The sequence below is a fragment of the Triturus cristatus genome, chromosome 5_2 (genome assembly GCF_964204655.1).
Source record: "Triturus cristatus chromosome 5_2, aTriCri1.1, whole genome shotgun sequence".
Lineage (NCBI taxonomy): Eukaryota > Metazoa > Chordata > Amphibia > Caudata > Salamandridae > Triturus > Triturus cristatus.
Window position 1 is genome coordinate 521044860 of NC_140588.1, and position 22019 is coordinate 521066878.

The window sequence follows — 22019 nt, forward strand, 5'->3', positions numbered from 1 at the left end:
ATACTTCATAACGCATTTCGTGAGCTGATATTCACTGTCACCGGAAGCTGGAAGTCAGATATCCTGAGTGGGAATTATTGTGTGTCACAAAATAGATGGTTTTGCATATCTCGAAACCCTGTTCTGGTACCCACTATATCAGCATCATATCACGATCCTTGAAAGCATTTAGGCTTGGGTGTGCATCACAATCTAATTGATGTTAAAGCTGGAATATCCTGTTTTATCATTTTAAAAAGAGACGGATGTTAAGAATCTTGATGGTTGAGGTGTACACAATCAAAACATCTGTGGTGAAAAGGCACACTTGTCTTGTATAAGTCACTGAGATTGCCTGATGTCATGTGATGTGGGAAGAAAGCGGTGCTTGAAATGGGAAAATAGAAGTGCATGTGAGTACCTGCTTGTTTCTGAGAAGTACCAGTACTCTCCAATTAAAAGTATAGCATTTCTCTTGAGAAGTGCCGGTACTCTAACTCCCAAAATACACAAGCATTGGCATAGCCAATAGGTCTCGCCTTTGGGACCTTATAAGTGTTTAGCCATGCAACAGTTGCATAACTAACCACTTATAAGGTCCCAAAAGCGAGACCTATTGGCTATGCCAATGCTTGTTTTGACTACTGCAATCTATTGAAGCCTCACGGAGAACATCAGAGCGGCCGTGCGGCCGTGAAAGTGATCGCGATTGCGATCAAACATCAAAGCGAAAGTGAGAGTAACCGCGATCAAGCACGGTGCGCGCGCCCGCGCACAAGCACTGTAGCTCTAGGCTGGCCTGGTAGCACTTTTTGGAGCCCTAACAAAATGTCTCGCCAGACCAGCACATGCGCTGGGTAAGGCGAGACCTAAAAAGGGCCAGTACTCCATACCGGACAGTACCGGCCCATTTAAAGCACTGGAAGAAAGGCATTTCAGCATGCCACATCGTTGTTATGCGTATGCGGCTTCCTAGACTGTCTTGCTGGTGGGTAGTTGTGATAGGATCAGAGCGACTCCGGTTTCTCCCCGAAAGAAACAACTAGCGTACTAGCTGTGTCTCTGCTAATACCATCTTTTTTTTTTTGTGTGTTACAGGCTCATATTGGGTAGCAGGGATTTGAAGATATACTTGATGACCTCCTTTGCTCCTAATTTCTAGCCTGAGTCTGTGTGGCAGGCTAATTGGCATTTCTATGAAGTCAAGGCTGTGAACATCGGATTCGTCCATAGCAAACAGCTTCCCGTTTTTGGAAAGGAGGTTTTTTATTGTTATCATTTATCCTACTGATGGGCATGGGGACATGTGTCTTATCGTGCAGTAATTGCAATGTCCTGGTGTATTAAGAGGGTTGCTGTCTTTACTACTTGCTAGGGTGACCAACTGTCCGTAAATTTCACGGACTGGCCGTTATTTTGGCCCCTTGTCCGTGAGCATTTCTTTCAGGGACGCCTTTTGTCTGTAATTTGGGGGATGGCAGCAAGCTGTGCTGTTCCCCTGTGACAATCGGAGCCTGCTCGCACTTCTCTGAGGCTGACGCAGCCCCTCCCCGACCTCGCTCAGTCTTTCTACGTGCCTATTGTCATTCTGATGTGGCAGATTATTACCTAAAGAATGACAATGGCCCAAAGGTATAGGGAAGCACCCGGGGTCAGATAAGTGTTTCATGGCCCTTCCTAACTTTGATCTGTGACTCGCAGATCAGCACAGGACAGAATAAAAAACAAATAAAACAAGAATAATCACTGTGATGCAGCTGTGTGTGTATACTGGAGGGGTGGGGGGTGGAGAGGGGCAGTGGGTGCCGAAGTAGCCAAAAGCGGCGACACAAAGAAATTTTGATCATGGGAATTAAAAAAGAAGCACAAGGCAAATGTGGTGAGAAAGCGAAGGAAGAATAGAATGCAAGTAAAGAAAGAAAGCTGGAAAGATAGAGAAAAGTTTAGATTTAACAATGGAAGGAAAGACAAGAGGATGATCAAATGGAAAAAAGGAACACAATATGAATGTTAATGTGGAATATGGAAATATGAAAAGAAAATGAAATATGAATTTATAGAATAGAGAGTGAATGAGAGACGAAATGAAAGGATGTACAGACAGAAAGATGGAAATAAAAATAAATAAATAGAGGATGTAAAGAAGAAAGTAGAGAACAAAGGTGGATAGAAAGAAGGACATAAAATGAAAAGACGGAAAGAATAAAAGACAAACGTCAATATAGGTAAATGCAGTTTCTTTCCTGCTGTAAAAAGCATAATTTTGCATTGTTTTTGCAAATTTCCATCAGTGGAACAATTTTAAGACTTCAAAAGGAAAGACCAGGATAGCTCACTTTGCTCCTTTATTAAGTGCCATATAAAGCGGGAGGGGGGGTATTTTTCTGGCTACTCCCTTGCAATGGGCCCTTGTGTAGTTACAGCATGTGGCGTGCCGTCCTCTGCATAGGCCTATGGCACAGCATGCTGCTTTTGTGAAGGAGCCATGCTGGAGGACTAAGCTACATTTTGAAATATACGACAGGATGAAAGGCAAAGACTTCTGAGTGCTTTGCACGCCTCCAAATTTCGGCCATAACAAAAATGTCTATTGAACTCTGGTGATTAATGTATCTCTTGAAGAGATCTGAGTTTTCACTAATCCCGGTTTTGACTCATCATAAAGAAGCATAGAGGCATAATGCGCCTCTTGTAAAGCACAAAGTGTAACATGCAGAGCAAAGTATTCATTTGTATAATAATTGCAAAGACAACCTCAACCACTATGTTATGTGTTATATCCTCAGTTTGTATTTCTGGGTCACTGGAATTATGCGATTTTTCGGCTTCAACAGTTTTCGCATGATTATGGATTTGCCGCAAGTGCCACATAATCCATCATTAGCTGAATATGTCTGAAGATTCTAATTTAAAAACAGTTTCTACCTCAAGTGGTTAAAAAAAACTCAAAAGGCAGTGACGTGTTGCAAAGGCCCTTGTAAAGGTTGACTGGTCACCTTCCTTTACATATTAGTATATTTGGGTGTTATACGAGTACTAATGAGGTGCAAATTATGACCAGAAAGTGTTAAAATGTGCAAAAATGAGAAAATAATATGGTAATTCTATGACAAAATTTGCAGCATTACACTGCATAAATTCCCTTTTCTTGCCAAATAATTTAGTCAACCCTCAGCATAATTTGGCCCTCCCTGCTGCATAATTCCAGAGGCACTGCATATAGTACCTACCAGTATGGATGCCATGTGACTCCTATACCCTGTAGCCCTCCTTGTCTTAAGTAATATTTCCTATATATTGATTTACACACTTATATGAGAACAATATGTGTGTGAGCTAAAGCGCTCAACACCCTACATTGGGCTGAGCAGCATTGTAAAATACATGACATACACATGAGGGAGGGTCTATATAGAGATGAGGGGCACCATGGGAGGTTGATAGTAGGGAATCTGTGCAGAGGGAGGTCTTTGGTGAAGTGGTGTAATGAAGGTTGAAGGCCTCTGCCTCCCCTGCATTATGGGTGGGACAACACTTCAAAGGAACCCAAAACTGTAAACAAAATATCATATGAAATACCACAAAAAGACCTGCACAGTTGCTCAAATCTGTGCACATACCAAAACGGTGAGGTGCACGATTGTTTCAACTTAATATAAACTTATTTTGACGTGTACTTATGTTGGTTGTCTATTTACTTACTTATACACTATTGTACTTTGTCCCAAATTTCTTCCCTGAATTTTGACCTTCTGTCCTGAATTTATGTCCTTCATTTTGACCCTTTGTCCTGAATTTTTGCACTCACTGTCCTGAATTTGCACCTATGCAAGTTGGTCACCCTACTCCTTGGCAGTTCGGTTTCATAATGTTTTGCATAAATTACATGATTGGTTGGCACCTGCTTTGTGTTGAGTTGCTCTTTTTCACTTAATCAGCATTTCTGATATCTTCTGTTTTGTGCTTAAGAATTTTCTTCCTTAACCTCTCTACAGGGTTAACCAAAAACGATGGGGTAGCTCCATGCAAATCTATTTTGTATCGTCACTCTTAGGCTTACGTTTGAGTTTCTCGACCTGATTGATATTCACTTTGCTTTCTTAATCTAACAATTTTTTCTGGATTTACAATTAACTCTACTTTCGTTTAGAAAATAAATTAAAGCCAAAATACACGAAATTTTTGATCTGATAAAAATGCAAATATTTAAAAAAGTGACACTACCTTACGTCCCCATTTTTTGAACATTTTTGGGCGGATTTACAGGTCCCTTGCGCTGCCGGTGCGTCACTTTTAAATTAATGAGGACAATGACGCACCGGCAGCGCAGGTGGCTTTTAAATTAGCTCGTTTTTGCATTTCACCACGTACTTTACCCTTATGACACTTTTCAGAAGCTCTTTTGAAAAGTATTTGCATAAAATATGAGCGTGCAGGATGAGGTATCGAGAGAAGTGCTCGCGTCCTTGCGATAATGAATGTTCTAGAAGCTGGCAGTACCCGCCATTTGCTGGACTGCTCGCGCCTCCGCCACGAGGTGTTTCGGTTTCGCCACATGACACGTGCGCCGTGTTTCACTGGCGGCAAGGTTATCGGGATTGCACAGTGCTTTCCTTTTCCTCATATTACGAAGTAATTCCCTGCGGTTTCAAAGCGCAAATTGGTAGTCTCCGACTCTTGCTTAAACAGGTAAACCGAATGCGATTTACCATTTGTGCCATATTGTGTGTGCTAACTGTCGGGTGGCCTATTAACTGAAAATATGGCACCATTTTATCCCCAGCTCTATCGTTAAGTAGCCTGTACTGCTGTTTAAATGAGGCAGAAATAAAGCTGAATTGGATTGGAAATATTTAAATGCAATAGAATTATCCGGGATAATTGTGCCCAGATAAGGCCGACAGAAGGTCAAACAGTATTGAAGGGAACTAACGAGAAGTCCTCTTCTCGTGAATTGTCTGATATGTCTGAGGGAGACTGATGAGTTTTCACTGGAGCTAATAATGTGATACTGCAGGGAAGGATACCGGAAAACTTCATGCATGTGAAGCGCAGCCAAAGGGTAAATCGCTGAACATGGAACAGGGGTCCAAACCAGAAAGTCATGTTACATGGAATGGAGCATCTCCGTGGGAAAGTCAGGGAACAAAGAATAGGCTGTCCTGATCTGAAGGTCAATTTTATGATTTGAGAGCGTTGTTTGTGGAAGCATGATGCCAGTATCTCCTATTGCTCAACAAAAATTGAAGAATGTATGTTTTATATGTATTTTGTATCTGTTGCTGTTGTTATAGCTCTGGATGATTTGTTAAACCAGAGCATTTTCTGTATATTTTGTTTATGTAGAACTCTTAGGAGCTCCAAATCATGATAAAAAATTGGAATGTGAATGTGGAAGCACGCCATCAAATTTCAATGTGCAGCTAGGTTTTTACTTTGTGGTGGACATTTTGATCGCAGCTAGATACCTGATCCTGTGCAAGTGCATTCAGGGGGAAATGGATTTGTACACTGCCAATTAATATATTTTACTGTAACTAAATTATAATGTGAAGACAGGCAGATGTGTGATATAAGCTAATGCCTACATGTCATCACATTGCACTCGATTACCATATTTTGCTGGCAGCATTAGAAAATACAAGTTTTAATCCTCAAAAGATATATTTATAATGAGAAAAGTCAGGTTATTCTAAAGAAGGCACATGGTGTTATATAAAATAATATTTCATGTAGTCAATATTGTGGTGTGCACCAAAGTTTGACTGAACATTTAATAACAAGGCAGCTCTCACCTAGAGTTTTTCTGGAAGGATAGAAATATTCTCACAGGCGGAAGCCAGTGGATGCCACTCTCTGGCACTAAGTGAGGTTCCCATGAAAGAGATGCTCACACAAATACACTGCGGTCTTAATCCAGATCTGCTGAGTTAATGATAGATACATGCCTTTCAAATAGCTGTTAGCCTCTTCATGCCATTGGAAAGGAGAATGATATACACTACTTTTCTTAAAAGACTCAGGGGCATATTATCAAGAAACTGCGTTAAAATTATCGCAGCTTTAGCGGCAGAAAACTGCTGCTAAATCGGCGATAATGGACTTGATAATATGCCCTTGAGAATTCCCATAGAAGCCCATATTCTGGTGTCAACATGGGCTTCTATTGGAATTCTCTGCGGCATATTATCAAGCCCATTATCGCCGCTTTGGTGGCAGTTTTCTGCCGCTAAAGCGGCGATAATTTTAACGCTTTGCTTGAAAAGATGCCCCTGAGTAGTTCACCAGTTTCTCCTACTAGGAAACCAACAAGACTATGTCACTAGTTTCCACTGACTAGTTTGTGTAAGGATGTTATCAATTCCCTATAAAGGGTGAGCATTATAAAAATCAAACCTAACATTTTCAGAGATACAAAATCTCTTTCCCGAATAGAGTTATTTCGCTCAAGATTCCTTGGCAAGACTGAATAAAACTTCCAGAATAAGATGAGTTTATTCTCAGGCAAACATCCTGAAATTTCGAAAAGCTAAGCTGACACCAAGTATTGACTCTATTGAAATCAATTCTCAAGATTCTATCATTTAAAAGCATTGTCTCATGAAATATATATGAATATATATAGGGCCCCAAAATGTCTTATTCCGCTGGAAGTGCTTCTTCACTGGATCACCCTTACTCTGACATCCTTAGGTGCGCCAAAAAAACTGCCTTCCAGTTAGCAGATCCCAGGGCCTTGGCCACATCTTTGACTTCCTGCAACATCTGGTAATATGTGGAATATATTTATCATCCTTAAATACTAACATCTGGAGTATTAATTAAGCCAATCTGTGAGCACCAGGACATCAGGTTTTCTCTGGACATTGACTGCTTGAAGGAACTTTTCCTCAAAGACCAAAATTGGAATAATCCACCATAAAAGAACGCATGGAACCTCAAACTTGGTACATTGTGTTTTACTAATTACTTCATAGACATATTTTTCACCACTGGATGTCGCCACTGTGAACATTCCCTAGCTTTATCTCAGAATGTTGGTACTTCACCTGTACAGTATGTGATCAGAACTTGTGAGATGTTGTGAGAACTTTTAACTGAAAACAGATTAAATACAATGATACATTTCCTCATCGGTCCATCCCTACATGATATACTTGCTAGATCCCTTCTTGGTACAGCCAAACTCTTGATCTCTGACCCCAAAAATAATTTCCTAATGATGCTTAACCATTTTATTCTTTCATAATCTTGCTGAGTTCCTAGAATTAATATTTTAGAGGGCCTATGTCAAATGTTCTACTGGGCTACCACAGCTATTTACAGCTAGGTAGTGGAAAGTTTGCTTTTAATTGCTCCCCTAGCATTTCATTGATCATTTGCTAAGATGTTGTTTAGATTTTATGAAATTTCTATTGGCAGGACCTTAAATTTAAAATCTTAAATATTTTGCATTGTGATTTTTGTTTACTGGACCCCTTAACACCACTTCTCGGGTTTAGTTGTGAGCCAGGGGTGTCTTAGAGAGCATTTGCTCATTATCAGAGTGTGAATATCAAGTATTGTATAGAGCAATGTGCTTTTACTTCTCCTTTCACTTCTGACTGTCCGGTGAGTTTCTCTGAATAGTGATAACAGAAATCCTCTTTAGGAAGACCATTTCCATTGGGGGCAGAGAGAAGAATCCCAGTTTAGCAGTAGACATTTATATATTATACACATTTTCTTTTTCAACAAGGATGCTGAAGTGCAATGGTAAAAATAAAAATCGTAAAGATGCTTTTCTTCAGAAAAAGTTGTCTTGGGTTCTCTCAATACATTCAATCTTATGTACATACTATCCAATGGGGACAAAGGTGGAAGACTACACTTGGTGTTTAAGAAGGATAGAGATATTCCTGTCTTAAAATGGAGAATGGTGTGCTTCAGAATGCTGATGTATATAGCTGGACGAGATAAAGAAGAGAGTCAAGGAAATCAAATGCTGAAGGGAGAATGTAGGAATACTTGAGCTGAATTGGAAAGGGTATCAAGGTACTGATGGACGACACGTCATCAGGGTGATTTACAAGGATAATGTAATTAGATTAGTGTGATATAGGGGGTGGTACAGCATCAAGCTGATGAATAACATTTTAATAAAGGCTTAATTATCAGGGTGCTGACTTAAGAGGAAATAATTAAGTAATAATTAAGTGCTGAAGGTAGAAGGAAGTATTAGTGTGCATGATAGTTGTATTATCATGGCAAAGAAGATGGTTCATCATGGTACTGATAAAGGATAAGAGTCAAGGTTGTAGGCATCATATGGGAGATCATATCTGAAACCACTGAAAATGTCAATACAGTTCCACAATACCACAGTTGTTCCCAATTAAACTGATATAGCTACCATTGACATTGGTTAATGTTCAGAGGAGAATTAGAAATTGATTATTGATTTTCTAATAAATTTGGTACAGGTCAACAAATCAGCATGACATTTAGCATCCTCTTTGAGGGTCCACCTCAGTTCTTTATGTCCATTTTCTGTTTATTGATCAAGAGGAAAAGAGAGCCCGATTCACAAAAGTAATCTGAGACAAAATCCTAACTTTACGACTTTCGGTATTCACAAAGGGCATTTAGCAGTACTAAAGTCAGGATTCCTAACTTTACTACCTCTAAATGCCCTTTGTGAATACTGAAAGTCGTAAAGTTAGGACTTTCTCTCAGATTACTTTTGTGAATCGGGCCCAGAGTTAGCAAGAATTACCTTAAAGACTAATTTCCATTTTAAGACCCATATATTTTTTGTTCTTTGATATAGCAGAAACTGCTGCTTGCAATTCATAAGGATATAACTTCCTTCTTGATGGGCCCATTCTGGGGTTTTGTGTTACAAAAAAAGTGTAGGCAGGCTTCAAGAAGTTAATCTTTTCTATGTGAAATGTTATGTCCATGAATCCTCCACAAATTTGGAAAAACAATTTTAGGATAAAAATTCACAAATACATGAATCTGATTGGATGAAGGAGCATTTCCTTCTGCCGGACCATTTATTAACTGTATTAACTGTGGATTTAGGAAGGATCTGTAGATCTGAGTGATCTGAATTTCTTCTTGTGGCTTAAACATTTTATTTGCAGCAGCTAGTATGTGATGTGAGGGATTATTGTTCATTGTTAAAACCTTCTTTGCAGAAAACCAATTTGGGGGGTGGTTCGAAGTATGAGAGGGCATCTTCATAACAAGATACAGCTATTCCAAATGGGAGAAGATCATCAAGATTAGACAATCCCATTCAGTTTTAAAAAAATTGTTTTTGTGTCGTGGTATCCACAGAACTAAAAGCAAAACAGTGGATCCCACAGACCCCAGATCACATGGTAGGTTCCATTACTTTTTGTTTATATTTTGTTTAAATCCCCGAAATTTAAATGAGCTCGGGGTGGTTAAAAAATAAAAAAAATATATAAATATAGGAAATGTAGCTGCCAAATTGGGCACTGATACAAGACTGTGCTCAGGGCACATTTGTAAGATGATACCTTGCGCCCAGAACTCATGCACGTGTCTGACTGATATGCATCGCAGGAGACCCATGTATAGGAAAGTTCTGATTGTAGAGAAGAGGTAGTTGTACTACTGTTCTACAAATGATTGATGGTGTGTACAAATTTTGAGGTGGTAAAAATCTATCCAAGGTGGTATCATCAAAGTAATCAGGGCATGTATCTTAGTTAAATTATTCCCCTTCTTCAAAACCTTAAATTGAAAAGGTGAGAGGGTGTCCATTAGGAATGATGAAGAGGTTCCTTATAAGTGTGGCTGAAAATTGATAGGAAAATAAACTTTAAATGTCTGATGAAACTTGCATTTAACACAGACCAGAGAAATATTTTCCATATTTCATTGGTAAATGTGAAATATGTTTTTATGTTTTTTTGACAGGACCATTGAAGTTTGTGTACTGTAATGCTTATACTAATAGATTCATAAAGGACTGTGTTCAAGAGCATAATTATATAATGAAAGGGTGATTATAAACACACACACATATATGTGTATCTCTCTGTATATATCTCTCTCTATATATATGTACATGTATATGTATATATATATATATTTATATATATATATATATTTATATATATATATATATATATAAATATATATATATATATATATATATATATATTCTTTCAGTAGGTAATCCCTCTACTAAATTAAAAGACAAAACAGTTCTCTATTTTCAGTCAGTATTTCCTTTGAACTCAGAGCAAATGCCATTCAACCATGTATTGTCTAGATTGCACACATGCATACATGCAGACATACACACACACATATACGCATATATCCATATTTAATGCTGGGTTCATGACTACATACTTGCACAACTCCGAGGAACAAAATTCCCATTACAGATGCGCAAGTGCATTTTCAGTCTACGCATGTGTCTATTCAAAGAGAGACTTGAATACAGAGTAGAGGGTTAAGCCGGTACCACATGTATTGTGCTACCAATGTACTGTATTTCTTTATCTAACACTAAATGGATAGTAGCCCTATACCTTACTGCTCATTGACTCCCCCTCAGCCATGTGGGATATAGGGGACTGATGATGTAAGAAGCTCACCTCCACCCACCTGGGCTACAGGCTACACCCCTTAGCATAGTAATTAACAGGTCCATGCAAAGAAACATACATGATTTCAGTTCTAGCCCTATGTCAAGTGAAGTCATGAAATCCTAAACAGCAATGAAAATGCCTTGTATGCATTATTTAGGACAATGTACTGAAGGCTGGTGATATAGCACCTTCCCCATAGCAAATCATGCATGCAGTCAGCACTCCTTAGGGGATGGGGCAGTGTTCATTTCAGAATTGTGAATTAGAGATGTAGAAGATTCGAACCTGCTATTGTGCTGACCCCACCCATATATACAAACTTTGGAACCAATTGAGATGCATTAGCCTAAACAATTTGGGCACATGCATCCTGAAAATTTCTTTTGTGAATTTGCTCCCATGCGAAATGCACTTCCACTCCAGCCCCTCGGCCTGTGGGTGAAAGGGGGAAAATCTTAGTAAACCAGGCCCTTACTGTATGCCTCATTCTTACTGCATAGTGTAAATGTGCACCCATTTAAGAACCTAGAAACATAATAGTTTATGTTTGAAATAAAGGGAATACACCACTCCAGTGAGTTACATAAATCGTTTATTTCACTCATTATGAATGATTAAATCATTGAATCAAGGCTCTCCACTGAGCAATAGTTGTTTTTATCTCATGAAATAAAATGCATGCAACTTCTGGAAGTGATGTATTCCCTGTAAAAAGATAATACACAATACAACAATTTCAAATACAACTATCAACAGGGAGGTGTTGATACAAACATTGTACAGTGAGGCCATCTCAAACAAAAATATATTCGCCCTGTACCGTACCTTTACGGACAGATATTAAAGCATTTCGATTTACATTTGTATGAAAAAAGACTGCATATAAAATAAAATATGTTGGTCCTTAACCATCATACAGATGTTTTGATTGTTACAATAGGTAGCACATTGAATTTTGTGTCGTGAAAGAATCTGAGTAAAATTGAATTACAAAAAAAGTGACATTTAATGGTGCATAAAAGATATCTATTCATTCTCCTCCCCCTTTTGGTGAATTTCTACAATAATTGTTAGCAGGAATGCCGATGAAGCTGGTTTCAAAAATATAATGCCTGTCTTTTCCAGCATTCCCTAAGATCACGCACAAAGCTATTTGTGTTAAGCCCTGCTTACCCTTACAGTTCAAGCACAGTGCATCGTGAGCTGTGTTTTTTGGGAAATCTGCACAAGTGTACATTTTCTTGGAAGTATTTTTCCCTACTCTTCAAGGCAACTTTCACATGAAGGTTTAGGAATGCGAGGGTATCATTCAAAGCAAATTTCAGTGGTGCAAAAAACAGGGTAATATATTGTCAGCTCACCCTTCAAGAGAGCAACTAGAGTTTGCAGGCAGCACCATGTTGCCAAACGATTGTGGTTGATCTGTAAATACAGCTGTTTGAAAAGAGGACTGCCCCTTTTTTTAAAGGCATTTAGACTTTGTCTGGCAGTGGGTTGTGTATATAAAACCGAGTCTGACTGATCGAAATGTACAAAGCAGCGGCAGTAGCAGCATGTTCCTGGTAATAGGTCACAGATCATTTGCTGTGCATTGTAATGAAGTCAGAATCACCCATTGCTCTAGCTCTTTCTGCTGAATTTGTGCCAAGGAGCATTTTCAAAAGACTTTACATAAACGTTTGAAAGTCCCTGGCCATTAATTCGGGGATGATGACTGACAAATACAGCCCTTGACTTCTTAAAATGACGCCTTCGGATAAGATACTTTGCGCACCAATGGTGCCTACTGGAATGATAACAGGAAGTTGCAGTGATGTTCACATTAAATAAAACAGCACAGCGAAGAAGATAAAATGAAAATCTCTTTGCTGAATAGGAAGGAGCTAGTCTGGAGGGCTACATAAAGCAAAGCATTTGATTCCATGTAATATTCCTGCGCTTCGTTTTGTAATTGTTTGTTTAAAAACGATAAATAAAATAATGGCTGCAGTAATATTGGTCCTATCAAGAGGGGCTCCATCATTTGCGATATTTACATTATAAGGACAACAAAAATAAAACAAAACTTTTGGGACCTTAAAGTGCTGTGCACGTTTGCCTACATTTAAATGTGGAGCCTGTGTGACCCGAAACAAAATGGACACAGATATTTTGCATCATGTATGTTTTTTCAATAAAAATGCATGGCAAATTATAATACTACAACGATCACACAACACAAAAACAGTAGCTGGCAGCCGCGGTCGGTAGTAGGAGTAACTGCAGGGCGGTGACGTGGGGAGGGGGAGGGGCAGGGTGGGGTGTAGTAAACGATGGATTACGGAGGTTTACAGGTAAATTAACATATAAATTAATAAAACGAATTTCGTTGCGTGCACTGCATCCCCAAATGCAATGCAGTGCAAGCGCTGATATTCGTTTTATTAATTTATATGTTAACTTACCTGTAAACCTCCGTAATCCATAGTTTACTACCCCCTACCCTGCCCCTCCCCACGTCACCGCCCTGCAGTTACTCCTACTACCGACCTCGGCTGGTAGCTGGGACGGGCGGATGAACAGAGGGTCAGCGTAAGACACGCTCAATTTGAAGGCAAATAGTCCTGCAAAACTTTGATTACACCGTGTGTAAAGCCACACGTAAGGCATGGAACAGAAAACATGAACTATATGAAACGAGCCCAAGTCTACACACTGCTTCGGCCAGGAAGCACGCGAGGATGTTAAATGTGGGGTAATGAAACTCCTCAAAGACATGATACAGGATGTCATGACAAAATACATCTCCAACACAAAAAGCAAACAAAAGAAGGGATTTGACTGCTGCATTATATTAGAATCATGTTTTGTCTGACTGATTTACACCGCCTTTGCGGAATGGTTGATGGTAATATGGTGAAAGAAAACGGAGGAAGAGGGGAGATAATCCATTTTGTGGGTCAGTTCCTTGTATCTATCATGAGTCACAAGGGTGAAACCACAAATTGTCTACAGAGCAAACCACAGATTGGCATTTATAAATAAAAAGCCTTTTAGAATTCAAAATTGCACCAAAGTGTTTCACCATAGTTCGCAACCATGGAGCTCTCTCCACCTTTTCAATATTCAGCCTTAAATACAAAAGTGATGCTTTGCCACTGGACAGCAGAACACAATGAGCCACGGTTGCCATGAGTCCAAATTCAAACAAGAAACGTGTACCACCCTTATTAGGAAGATATCCTCAGGCCCTCATTGACACCAGTGTCTTTTTGTTCTAGGTTTCACAAAGGAGGTGGATTTGTTTTATTTGTGTCTTGTTTTAAAATATTTTAAATACATTACCGCGTGTGGGAAGTTGTGAATTTACAGGGCTTTGAAACAGAAACCTGCACTAAAAATGAAATACTTTTTTTACAGTTTTCTCTGGCATGAATTTGACCCAAGGGCATTTAGTGCTGTTTGCAAGAGCATAAGATTACCATTTACACAAGGTCAGACCATTTTGTTTCTTCTTAATTTAGGAATGGGAAGACTGAGTGATTTACCCAGAATCACAGGATGTTTGCTGTGCTGCCATTAGGCCACAGTGACACCCTAAGACACTTTGTTGGAGTATGTTGGTGTACTTCTGGGAAAGTGTGGCACATGGCACATTTTAAAACATAATGGACTAGTAATATTGCTCTGAACTGGAAGAGTTTGAAAGTTGGTTTTAATGGAAGGTTGGTGCAGTTGTTGGTCTTTTGAAGAGTGTTTTAGATAGCTTTGGAAAATGTTCAACATTAAACTAGGGCAATAACACATTTCCAAGCTGAATATAATTTAAACATAACTGTCTTGAGAGGGATTAGTAGAAGATATAATGTTTCGAAGAGTATTTGCCCAGATCATTCAAAGGCCATATGAGAGTTTCCAAAGATGATTCTAAAGAGCTCTGGATCTAGTCAAATTGTGTTTGTAGATAGTAGTCAGTAGAGCTAACTCCACACAAATGGTCCATAATCCGTGCTAGACACCATCAGTAATGCTACAAGAATCCAACACTGTCTACAATACATATTTTTGCCCAATACCCACAAAACCGCAACACTGCACGTTTGCCCGGTTTACCCAGTTTCGCTGTCATCCACATTTTTGTCCTATCTGCACAATGGAAGGATAATGCACAACTGCCCAGTTTCTACAATGCAGCAGTAAAGTACATTTTGCCCAGTGTCTACAATGATGCAATAATACACGTTGTCCATTTTCTACTACTCAATAGTAATGTATGTTTTAAACAGTTTTCAGACTGATGGATTAAGACAAATAATTGCTCAATGCCAACAATACCACAATAAGGCACATGAATTATCCAGCCTTCAAAATGCTGCAGAAATACACATAATGCTCCTGATACCACACAGACTTATACACACATGTGCACACATTCAGAAAACGGCTGCAATAAGGGTAGGGATGTACAGAGGTTCATATACAGGCACGCCGACCGACACAAAGGTAGGTAAGCCAGACACATACAAACACGCATTAAGGTGCTCAAAAAGTTTCAATACAGTTACACAAACACGGATAGCCGTGCAAAGAGAACGTAAGGCACACAATACGATGAAGTAATTAAAAAGCTATGAAAGGCACACACAGGCATGAAACTGTGGCAGAAATACACAAACACTGGTATCCCAGCAGGTATATACATTAACCACTCGCCTAACCTGCTTACACCCAAACTGATGTAAGCCACATAAACCTTCTCTACACAGCCTAAGTCCAACATTTAGAGGGTAAGCATCTAAAACTGGTCATCCAAACCCAGCTACAGATTTCTTACTCTGTTGAGCACATGAAGCTTAACATGTTGCTTTAATTACAGGTGAGGCTACAATGTGGGGCAGACTGGGAGCTGTTAAGCAGCTGTGCTACTTTACATACATCAAGATCCAGAGATGGTGGCTGGCAAGCGTCAGTGAAGTAGCTTTTGTTGCACATAATTATCTATTAATGTGCATAGGACAGACTGGCCGTGCATTTAATAAACTGTGTCATCCCAGTCTGGAGGAGAGTGGAATGGCAGGTACGCTCACACCACACTCAACCATGCAGTCCTGGCATGCACAACTCTGGTCTACCGTTTTTGGCTGCTTTATGTCAAACAAGCCTTAGTCTGAAAAAGCAACCCACATCCCCAGAGCCATGCTATTGTTCAGTGGGGCTGCTGCTACCATCAGGACGCAGATCCATTGCACCCGATGAAAGATTTTAATTTGTACCGTGAGAAAACCTCATCAATAGGACCAATCAACTGCGCTAACATGAGTTAATTTGCACATCATGGATATCTTGCATATTTCCACATTGATATGATCTTAGTCCTATTTTATGTCATACACAGGGTTCATATGTGCATGGTAAATGATGCAAGTGTTAATTAGGAGCTGCAAGTTAAACTAACCAAGATAGTCAGAGTAGATTGTATAAATAATGAAGACACGCTCAGAATCTAAGTTCTGTGCCTTATATTCAAGTACTACCAATGAGTATTAGGTAGTAAACAAATTGGTTCTGGTTAACAGCTCACTGTGAAGAGTTGTTTTTCACAATGTCAGAACAAACCCTAGTATCACCCAATGCATAATTTGAAATGTAAACTATCTTAACAATTTGGCATTTGTTCACAGCTTTCTCTGGCAACCACAGTATGACTTTTCAGTTCTCAATTGCGCACAATATAAGCATTAAAATGTTACATGCTTTGAAATTCAATCTGAATTATAAACATGTTAACTATCAAAAAGAGTGTCTCCTCTTACAGCAGAAAAATATCAATATCACATCTCAGACCTGGCAACTCCCTCTCTAGAGATTAAAAAATGCTTCTCATTTCACCTTTTGATAATGCTCGCAGCTTGCTTTTTTCACATGATTTATCTTTTTCTTTGCTTTTTTCTTTTTCTTTCTCTTTTTCAGAGTCATCTTTAATACATTTGTCATCTTCTTGCAGGCTGGGGGTAGTGGAAAGCTGCAGGTGAATGGAGTCCTGCTTAAAAATGGAAGAAATACAAACAGAAATAGATTGGCAAGTATCAAAAGTGCATTACATTCATGAACATTCTACTTTTTCTGGGCAGGAAATATTATTTGGCTTTGAATTAATTCAAAGTAATGTTTTTTAAATGCCTTGTACATTTGCGTAAAATTTCACTACTATGCAACACATAAATATATTTCAACTACCATTTTTAAACTGTGCCTACTGCCCCAGGGCATAATAATACAAAATAATGTTCATCTGCTATTGCAAATTCCTCTGCTTTTTAAGATGAGAAGCATTATAAATGATTGAGAAGGCAAAATTAAATTCTGCAGTTAAATGGATACTAATTTTGGGACTAAATACAGCAGCTTTCCATCATTTACTACTGATAACGTTGCGCTTCCTCTAGATAAAAATACAAATGGATGAAGACGCAAATCCTAATGCAACTAGGAAGGATAAAATGAGTTAATTATAAGATTGCTCAAAGTTAGGAGGGTAGGTATCTTGTACTGATATGTTTCTCGAACTGATATAACTTAAAAATGTTACATTCTTCTATGGTCTGGTAGCAAACCATGGATTTCTATCCTTTCCTGAGTAATACACAAAAGGTATTTTGGTGCCACCTATAAGAATTCATGTTGTAAAAGGGGTGATATGATTCACTCAGTCAATGACTATCTATTCATATTTTGGGAGTGACCAGTGAATAAAAATGTGAAAGCCCATTGACTTTTCCAAGGTGGGCAGGGAGGATAACAAGAAAATTGGGATGAGTTAAGTATTTTGTGAATATTACAAATAGTGGTGCATGTAGGACAATGTCAAAGAATACGATTTTGTTTATAAACAAGTTTCAGTGCTTGAAAAATGAATGTTTGGCAAGTGATTTTTCCGAGGATTATGCCATCTTCTTTCACAGTTATGGTGGCAAGAACAGTACTCCATTTGAATATATAAATCATGGAGGTTCCATTTTTAGAGAAGTTTCATTATTAGGAGGCAGAATACCCTACTACAGTGTGACCTCAGTCTGGTTAAAGGTGCAGTTGTCTCATTGACCTATTTCATTCACATAAGTAGTGTTTTCATAAAAGGGATACACTAAATAAATCCTGTTATAATACAAATAATCTAAATCTTATGATGCAGATTCTCAAAACTATTTCTAAAAGCCAGGAAGATTGAAATAATATGTTTGAGTATATTACAAAAATTCCCGAGATTACTCATGGAAATCTGAGCATATCATAAACTTAAGAGAGGGCTCCTGCATATCTTACGAGTAATGCCTAAACTACACAGCAGGATAAAGTATAACATGTGATTTTTCTTTTACTCTCCACAAGGCACCCATTTTTCCTATTGGAAAAAGCAACCCCATGAAAGAAGTGAGCGTTAACTTCCCTTTCCACCCCTACAAACAAATGTACATCAAATCTTTTTTGAAAAATATGTAATTGTGTTTCCAGTAAAGGAATACTCTTTTTAAAGTGTATGCGACTACAGACAAAATTCTGACTTTGTGTCTTTTCCAGGCATTTTGCCTGACTTTCTAAGCAACACTTCTGACTCCCTCTTCCACTTTTCTACCTTTAAATTACAGAGTGCAGAACTGCTACCTTGCTTGCACATTATCCCCACGTGGACATTCCTCCCGTGGACATAAACTTCCAGATCTGGAAAATCACAAATTTGTGTATATTTTTGTATATCTAAGTAGAGTTTACAAATGCAAATATAGTTTGTCAGTTGGGTTGTATATGCCACCAACACAAGTCAAGACTAAATGTTTCTCAGCTAAATAGGAATTTTCAACAATCAAATCAAATAAAAAACTGCGGAGAAATGGCCACATATCCTAATGGCCAGAATACCAGAATACCAGAAAGAAATAATGAGGATTGTAACTCTTGCTAGGTGGAGGGAAATACCCGAAATGATTTCAACTCTAAGACATCACCTGGCAAAACATTGGCTAGGTTACTTGTTAAGTCTGGGCTGATATGGCATTCCACTCCAGGCATAAAATGGTCATGAACTAAACTTCTTGAAAATCAAACAGCATCATTTTGACTTTTCCTTGAATTTAGCATCAATTATTTAAATGTTGAATTTTAAATGTGTTTTTAGGATTTCTCTGATTCGTGTCCCTATCATTGAAAGGCTCTTGTGCAGGAAAACAAAACCTATAGTACTGTTTGCCAATTAACCTTCCCAGCATCTTTTATGGGGAAACGTTATCAAATTATGGTGCTTTCATATAAAAATGTACAAATCTTCATTAGTAAACAAGCAAAGCAGACTTGTTTGTGGACTGATGTTAAAATAAACAGATACGCGTGACAAAATGAGATGAAGGCAATTGATACACAATTGCGAAATCTAAGATTAAGTACAATAAATTTATTTGCTACCTGGTAGGGACACAATACAACAAATAATGTTTCCACGCTATATAGGACAAGCCCAACTACATTACATTCTCATGACTAATTTTATGAAGAACAACATTTCCATTAGTAACCAAAATGTTGTTTGCGACAAGAAAGTCCAAGATCATTCAAGTGTTGCCAATTAATATTTGATGAGAAGGAGAGATACATGAAACACACACTGGCTGGTAGGGCGATTATCTATAAGAAGTAAAGGTAAAGCAAATGCTAAATTAAAAAATTGGACCTAAAAAAAAGTACCACATGTAGAAAAATTACACATTATGAAAGCCTAGAGTGAATCGCTATCTTCCAGAATCAGTGACAGTGTGTTTTTCCTCCCATACGTAGAATGATGGTTTACAAGACTTGAGATGCACAACAGAAAGCTTCTATAAAGCCCCATGACAAGTATTACCTTGAGATCCTCTTCCAAATCCTCAGCTTTGCTGTTGTAGGAAATACAGTATTAGGAATTGTGCAGAGAATACAAGGGTGTAACAGCTATTAGCCACATAGGTCAGAGGCAGTCGTGATTCCTCGATTGATAACATTATTTATAACGCGTGGCTTCATTAAATAAAGCAAACGTATGTTGCTGAGGAAATCTAGAGAGATGCCTGCCTTTAAAATACGTCAATGAATCATGACTGCAGCAGGCATGATAGCCCCAAAAAGAAAATATGTTTTTTTAGAGACCGTGTAGCTAAGAGCTGCACAGCCCGGGTACGTTTGGGTCGCAAATCTGTCAGGGTTTGAGAATAAACAATGAATATGCAAATCAAAACTTATTAGATCTATGGTAAGAAAATTTATCTCATGCATATTCATCTTGGATATCCTAAAATCCTGTCCTCTTTGTGTCCCTCAAACACTGGAGCGTTTAACAAGTGTTTCAGATGATGATACAGACCTGTACTTTAGTCACTGCCATTGAAAGGAACAAAAGCACTATTCTGCTGTCAGCAAAATACACCAAAAGTAAGCTCAGGACACTGAAAAGTAGGTTTGGTATGCCTTGAATGAGGTAATGAAAGTACACACAAGCATGCATGTACAGAAAAACTATACCAATGCATTCTCATACATTGTACTGTATTACACGAAAACATCAACATGAGGAGTGAAATTATGCATTGTGTTTAATACAATGGTGTGCAATAATGATCAGAGTTACTTCAGCAGCATGCATTTCATAGATAGATGTTTCATGGAATTACACAATATTTTACTACAAACAATTCATCCAATTAGGAACTGTCAGGTGACATACTGGATTTGTCACAGTCAATGCTTGGTCACATATGTGCCTAAACTTCATATTGTAAACCAGATTTTGTGGTTTGAGCAAAGAACTATATTTATGATGTAAATCTAATTTTAGATGAGTTACAGTTTAAATTACTCTAAACATTTCAAAACAAAGGGAGTGACTGCTGTATTATCCCATAAACAACATAGTTACAGATTTTTTATGTGGATCTAGAAAAAGAAAATGTATGGCATTATGCTGGAAGTGGCCTGAATTCGAATGCAAGCATTTTATAACTGAATTAAAAAAAATTGAAACGGATTATACGTGGTTCAACAGTTTGGATTAATTTGCTGAAATACATATTTTCAAAGATTTTTCATGTATGTTTTGAATAGTTAGAGTTGTTTTATATAGTGCAAAACCTTTCACCTCAAGGCTACTTCAAGACTGGTATTGCAATATCCATGTGTATTGCTGCCAAGATATTCCAGACTGAGTTTCCAATTATGGACACATCTGTCATAGAAAGGTTTTTCAAAACCAATATTGAAATCAGCATTCTGCTCCTATGCATGTGTATTTTTTAATATGCAATATCGTTGATAGTTGTATTATTGTACACAGAAAAGGCACCTCAGCAACACATTATGTTTAAAATTGTGAAACTAACTGAGGTGAAGAGCCAATTTGTGTGTCTTTATTAATTACTAAGCCACAATCTACTTATGCAAGGTAAATTGAAAAATAGTGGACTTCTGTAGTTACAATTCAGATTAGTAGAAGCTTCAAAGTAGCTACAATTTTCACAAAGGAAATACTCTCTTGAGATAGTGAAAGGTGATACAGTTGGTTCAACAGAACTGGGGAGATAAACTGCAGGTTTAAGGCTCCATGCATTTCTTATGCAGGAAATGGGCCACTGCACTAACTCTAAGTGGAGTTAGAGAGTATATCTTCTTCAGCTGGCGGTGATCATGAATCTGTAAATTTAACTATTCTAACAATTTCCACGTATGCACTATCATTACAGGTTCTGTTTAGTATTCAGTGTTAAGTGGAATAATTGATCCTTTGTTCATGTTGAACTCACACGAGTTTTTTTCTGGAGAATAACATTTCCTGAACTACCTGTCTTGTTGCAGCTAAGTGAGTGTATCAAACCCCTGTTCCATTAAATAAACACGCACACCCAGCTAAAAATGATTATCAACAACAACCATGCACCAAAAAAGAGCAAAACACAGCCCTGGCAGCCAGTGCATTGACACAGAATCAAGACCTACCTCGTTCTCAGGATAGCCTTCCCCAAATGCCCTTGGGTAATTCTCTTCGCAGACTGCAAGACTTCGCACCAATTTACCCTTTGCTCCTGACTATAGAAGGAAGAAAGAAATATTCATCTACAAAATACACTCTCTCGTGAAAGCTTACTTTTTATCAATTAGAAGTTACTGTACCCGCAGAGCACAAAGTTGTCCAGGCTATGGACATCTCTTTGTAGCAGGCAGTGTATCTGAAAATTGTTCTTCTCAGATCCAAATAACAGACTGGATCATGAGTGGTAATTATAACAGCTTCCCTGATCCCTTATTCATGTGCAGATAAATATTGGGTTGATCCTCAGACCGTACAGGTTAGAATTAGTGACACACGAAGTCGCATGCAACTTATAGACTCCCTATTTCTACTTATGCCATGTAACACAAAATATCAAA

The 22019-nt window shown here is 38.3% G+C and overlaps 1 protein-coding gene across 6 annotated transcripts in view; it reads right to left on the reverse strand.

Moving 5' to 3' along the window:
* The window catches only part of ARPP21 (cAMP regulated phosphoprotein 21), a 345287-nt gene that overhangs the window by 305852 nt on the left and 17416 nt on the right, over window positions 1–22019 (reverse strand). For 4 of the 6 annotated variants that reach the window (XM_085607568.1, XM_085607567.1, XM_085607562.1 and 1 more), the window contains exons 5-6: window positions 21588–21677; window positions 16464–16617 (exon numbers count right to left, since the gene is read on the reverse strand). In XM_085607568.1, the coding sequence (XP_085463694.1) occupies window positions 16464–16617; window positions 21588–21677 (244 nt within the window). The remainder of the gene's footprint in view (window positions 1–16463; window positions 16618–21587; window positions 21678–22019) is intronic. The other 2 variants (XM_085607564.1, XM_085607565.1) reach the window with 1 other exon arrangement.